The 6,032-nt window shown below is 34.8% G+C and overlaps 1 protein-coding gene across 1 annotated transcript; it reads left to right on the top strand.

Moving 5' to 3' along the window:
• The first annotated feature begins 1,451 nt into the window (after positions 1-1,451).
• LOC145603840 (F-box/kelch-repeat protein At3g23880-like) lies at positions 1,452-2,606 on the top strand. The gene has a single exon (XM_081659819.1). The coding sequence runs from the start codon at positions 1,452-1,454 to the stop codon at positions 2,604-2,606; it is 1,155 nt and encodes a 384-aa protein (XP_081515945.1).
• The last annotated feature ends 3,426 nt before the right edge of the window (positions 2,607-6,032 follow it).

The raw sequence follows: 6,032 nt of genomic DNA, 5'->3' as shown, positions 1-6,032 counted from the left end.
TGAATCAGGGTTACTTGTAATCATAGTATATAACCAGAGGTTACTTGTTTTTACTAGTATATTATAGAGATTACTTGTTTTTACTAGTATATTATAGGGGTTACTTGTTTTTTTCTAGTATATTATAAGGGACTAAGGGTTACTGGTAATCGTAGTATATTATACTGGTTACTGGTAATCATAATGTTTATATAGGTTACTTGTTTTTTGTCTTAGAGTTACTTGTTATAGTGAATCAGGGTTACTCGTAATCATAGTATATAATCAGGGGTTACTTGTTTTTACTAGTATATTATAGAGATTACTTGTTTTTAGTAGTATAATATAGGGGTTACTTGTTTTTTCTAGTATATTATAAGGGACTAAGGGTTACTGGTAATTGTAGTATATTATACTGGTTACTGGTAATCATAATGTTTATATAGGTTACTTGTTTTTTGTTATTACACATTTATTATAGGGGTTACTTGTAATCCTAGTATATTATAGAGGTTTATTATGGTGTATTTGTATTACTTGTAACCACACAATATTATATTGGTTACTTGTTAAACCCTATTTTATTTCTGGGTTACTTGTTCATAGAATTACTTGTTCATTCATATTTTTTACTTATTAAATGATAAATACAATGTAGATTTTACCTTGTATGTCGTTGTTGACATCAAATTCTTCAATGTGTCCATCTTCCAGATCCAATACCTTATTATTGGTTTGGATTTCGAGATTCATCAATGAATCTTCAATTTCCTCTATCTCTATTGATTCTTGCGAATCAGGTAATTCTTCTGCCATTGTTCTTCTTGAATTACTGGAAAAAAAAATATGTTTGAATTTCAGATCGAATTTTCTTCGTTTTTGTCGCCCTTCTGGAAGAATGAGTTTCGCCGCAATAAATGAGTGATCTGGGTTTTAGGGTTTTGGGATTTGTGCTCGTCTTTTTTGTACTCATCTAGTTTAGGTAGCGCGTGATTTTCAATCCCGTTTTGCGCGAGTTGGACTCCTTTATTTTCGCTGACATGGCAGCAGGCCGCACCATGTGGCCTGCTGCACCAAAAAGGCGCCGTATCTTGTTAGCAATTGTTAAAATTGAGATCATTAATTTATAATTGTTATAATTTATACTTTTTTTTTTTTTGACGGGGTTATAATTTATACTTATTAATAAGAAGTAGTTAAATATATTACTTGAAGTTTTCAAAAAAAAAAAAAATATACTCCGTATTACTTGAAAAATACTGTATTATTTACTTGAAAATAGAGAATTCTTTGGCTAACCCTCTACTCTTAAGTGCCAATTCAGTAGAGTCCCAATCAAATTATTACGCTTAAAAAAGCGGGAATAAATGAGAAATACAAGTACGGAGAATTCATACCTCTCTTCTTATTAGAAACTGTTCAAACTTCAAAATCTCAGTCGTGAGTCCTCCAATTTAGAATCCATTTTGAAGATGGAGAATGATACACAGAAACTAAAATCCCAAATCCCAACTTTTCTTCCAGACGACATAATCTTCCACCAAATCTTACCAAGACTCCCAGTTAAACCCCTAATTCGCTTCAAATCCGTTTCCAAATCATGGCATTCTTCAATTTCCACCCCACAATTCGCAAAATCCCATCAAAATTTCCACACTTCTCAATCTTCATCCCCTCAATTTCTTCTCTTTTCAGGCAACCCCAATTCTCACCCTCTATTTTCCTCGGTTACATTCGATCAACACGGCCGTGTCGAAGAAACCCTAAATTTCAATTACGCCTACAATGGTGGTGATAAAGCTATCAATGTCTTGGGTTGTTGCAACGGTTTGGTATGTTTTCATGACCTAAATCTCAATTTCTACATTTGCAACCCTGCTACGCAACAATGTAGAGAGATTAATTTTGCTAATTGTCCTTTTAGTTCAACTGACGATATCATATCTGCTGGGTTTGGTTACGTTTCTTCAATTGATGATTACAAGATTGTTTGTTTGACCAAGAAATGGAATGGGTTATGTTTACTTCGATTCAATGATTTGGTTAACACTAATGTTTACATGTTTTCTTTGAGGACTGGTAAATGGGAAAAATCGTTGTCTATATTAAACGTAGATGGCGTTATGATTGATCGAGAGGATGTGCCAGCTTTGGTCAATGGTGTTATGTACTGGTGTTCGAATTCGGCTGGCACTAATAGGCATATTATTGGAGTCGATTTAATCATTTCAGAGATTTGTGTAACTCTCGTCGCGATTGGGGATATGGTTAATACACTTGAGCCTTATCAAAGGTTGGAATTATTTGGTATAAAAGGGCGGTTGTGCTTGTGTTATGGCCGTAAAGTGTTTACCTATGATTATTCGCCTAAGTTTTTTGATCGTAAAGTTTGGAGATTGAACAAAGATGGCTTGACTTTGACGAAATTGTATGATCTCAATTGCAATGATATGCATTTGTTGGGTATTTCTGAGACTGGTAAATGGTTGGTATTGAATGGTAAACTGCTTGCGTTACTTGATCCGAATAAAGGTTTTTATCGACAATATCAAGGAGGTACTCATTTTGATGGTCATGCTGTTATTGCTTGGGATTACAAGATGAGTTTGGTTTCAACTGTTTTTTGAATAAGTATGAATAGACGAGTATATAATCTTTTGTGTGTACTTTTTGCAGTCTTGCTATCTGATGATTATGATATAGTTTAATCTAACAAACAAATACCACATGTTTTATCAATATCGTTGATATATGATAACTTGTTCTAAGACACAAATTCATGGTAATTACGTATATTTTTGGTGTCGTATGCCAAGGGTGAGACATCTTCAAATATGATGGCAATGCCTACTCTTCTTTTTTTGTGATAACCCTTACCATTCCCTTGAAATCCAGAATCTCAATTCATTGTTTGCTTTTGATGAGCTCTTATACTTTATCTCTTGCCTCGTTGTTAAGACGTTCTATCTTTGGTCTTAACTCTTCAAATGTGCAATTCTAGACTATATATACGTAACTTCTAGACAAAAATCTTTCGATATCAAATGCATTGACAACAAAAAGGGTCAACATAGAGGCACTTCTTGCTATTTAAATAGCGTAAATTCAATAATTGTTCACCATTCTTTTTAGGATAAACTAATCGTTTGTGATTCTCGAAAATTAATCAAATTTTAAGATTTTTTATAGAGGAAGAATGAGGGCAATAGTCACAATGTATTTTAAACGATTATTAAAACGTGCGTTGTGCGCCTGTGCATAGCACGACTAAGGTTTTCCCTCCAAAACATCCGATACCACAACCCTATTCGTCACGTTTCTTCTCTTTCTTTGCCATGGAAGATTTTTCCCCAAATCAGATCTCCTATAATGTGAATTATATTCAAGATGGTTACGGGATCGAGAAGATTTTTCCCCAAATCAGTTCTTATGTTTGTAATTAGGCTTATTTTTATTTAGTCCAAAATCAATTTATCTATAATCATATTGTGTTTCTTGTGATTGTAGGAACCTAACTTTACGTGTTCGTTGTCCGAAGTGCAAGACAGAGGTTGAATCAGCATTGAGTAGACTTTTTTTTTTAAAAAAAAAAGTTTTAATGGTAACCCAGAAACCTATTTCGGGTTCATGAATAGTGAAGGGAATTCGAATCTGGCTCAGATGGGGTTCGAGAGGGTGAGTGTAGAGGGGTTTCGATTTTGGGTCAGGTGGGGTTGATAGAATTTGGCGCACACGGAAGTTTAATGGACCCGAATATCATATAACAATATTTCACAAATTTCATCATAAATTGTACAAATATATTTGTTAGAGCTCATGCCTCTCACTCTCTTGATAGAAACTAATACCATAACATTGATGGAGTTCTCTTGTTTAGCTCGTCTCCTAACCCTTGCACATACAATATTTATAGTTGTTGTTCATCACTCTCTAGATTTTTCTACTTAGATATTTTACAAGATTTTTCTAGATACAAATTCTCTTGATTTTTCTACCTTATTCTAGATTTTTCTAAACTACTCACTAGATTGCACATCTAGATTTTTCTAGATTAACTTCTAACAGGGGTTAGGGTTAGGGTGAGGGATCTAGTGAGGGTATAGAGGATTCGGGTCTGGGTCAGGTGGGGTTCGGGTGAGAGTAAAGCAGTTTCGAGTCCGGGTCAGGAGGAGTAGTGGGGTTTTCGAGGTCTTGATCAGGTGAAGGTTCGGGTTAGGTGAGGACCAAAGGGTCTGGTGAGGTAGGCAGGTTTCGAGTCGGGTCAGGGTGGGGGTTCGTGTTAAGGTGAGGTTGAGGTGTTTTGGGTCTGTGTCAGGGTGGAGTTCTGGGTTAGGGTGAGGGTAGAGGTTTTTCAGGTCTGGGTCAAGTGGTGGTTTCAGGTTATAGTGAGTGTAGAGGGTTTTCGAGTGTGGGTTAGGTGGGGGTTTCATGTTAGGGTGGTAGAGGGGTTGGTGGTTGGGTCTGGTGAGAGAAATAATTATCAAAAGGATATATTTGTGTAATGCTATCTTTGAACTTTTTCTTCATGAATTCTTTTTCTTGTGATCATACTATGAGATTATATGAGTATTGGTTGAATTTATTGATTGGTTGAATTGTTTAGTGCATTGTGATAAATGGGAAATAAGCCTAACTTATAGTCTAATTAAAATTTGGTTTAATGTCATTGTTGATGCCCTTGATGATTTTCTCTTGATGATTTTATGACTGCTAAGTTAATCAGTAACTTTAACCAAATCTTCCAACTTATCTAACAAAAGATGGAATTAAGAATAAAATTGAGTTACAATTGAGTTAAAATCTGATTGAAAGATTTAAAATTCAATTTGCTTAATAAAAGCACAAGTATCTTTCTTTATTTGATCAAGGGAGATTTATCGAAATTAATTCATTTTCTTACTTCTAAAGAATTATAACAAAAGTAAGGTCGAAACTTAACAAATGACCAAATCTAACATTGTTTGCTGACATTTTGGTTAGTTTAATAGCTTTTCATTGTTTCATGTATTGTAGCTTGTAAACTACTTTCGATGCTCTCAATAGTGGTTTATAAGTTTGTGTTGCTTGTATGACAACATGTCTTTAAAATATATTATTGCATGCTGTGCATTTGATGGGCTTTGGGGTATAAGGATGAAGGTTGGGTATAGATGACGGCCATAAACCACAGTCTGTATTGTTTTGGCACTTAAGTCCCCTTTCTAGTCCGCATTATGTGCTTTGATGCTCCTAGTCATGTGCCAGCTCGCAGAATTGTACGTAGAAAAAAGAGGTTTTTTTTCTCTAGTGTCCAGATTGTCAACACCTCAATTGGAAGACATGAATCGACATATAGAACTATAGAAGGAGAAGGTCTATCCTTATCCAATCTCCACACCTTGAATCAAGTTTACAAGCTCAATCACCTTCAAATGACTTGTATCCTCCACAATTGTAGCTTGTGGCCTTGCAAAGTTGCAATCACTTATCCCTCCATTCATCTTAGAGGCTTAGACTGATTAGCTATAAGCTATGTATTGAGTTTTGTCCAACCTTCAATGTGACTTACAAAGAAATTTTCCTTTGGGTAATATTGTAAATTGTAATTCATAAAGAAACTTTTTCTTGCTACATTATTTATCCAATTAGGCTGTGTTCTGTGAAGGGCAATAAAGTATTTGACACTTTTAACACAATTTAAATTTGTAAGTAGAATACTTCAAATGAGTCCAAGCCCCCTCTTTTTTATGCTTGTGCATCATCAAATTCATCACCCATGCCAAAAAAAATGGCTCGGTCCTTTAGGCCATTTTTTTTTTTTTTTTTTTTTTTTTGTGTTTAATTTATTTTCATTGATTCTTTTGATACAAGAAGTGGAGCGTAACATTTTTTTTTTACGCCAACCTTGATTCCCATCAAGGTAATTGGGTTGGATTGGATGGTTCGTTACGTAATTAGGTGATCGAACTAATACTCTTCAATCCGGTCCGATCCATTTTTCGGGTTAGACCTGTTTTTGAACACCATAAAAACGGACCATGGTCCAAGGTGAGAATCAAGCAATAACAAATCCT

This window comes from Chenopodium album, chromosome 22, assembly GCF_948465745.1.
Source record: "Chenopodium album chromosome 22, dcCheAlbu1.1, whole genome shotgun sequence".
NCBI classification, from domain to species: domain Eukaryota; kingdom Viridiplantae; phylum Streptophyta; class Magnoliopsida; order Caryophyllales; family Amaranthaceae; genus Chenopodium; species Chenopodium album.
This window is presented reverse-complemented; position numbering and strand designations above follow the sequence as displayed.

Bases quoted from the DNA above. Each gene is read 5' to 3' on its own strand.
- LOC145603840 (XM_081659819.1), top strand. From the start codon at position 1,452: ATGGAGAATGATACACAGAAACTAAAATCCCAAATCCCAACTTTTCTT.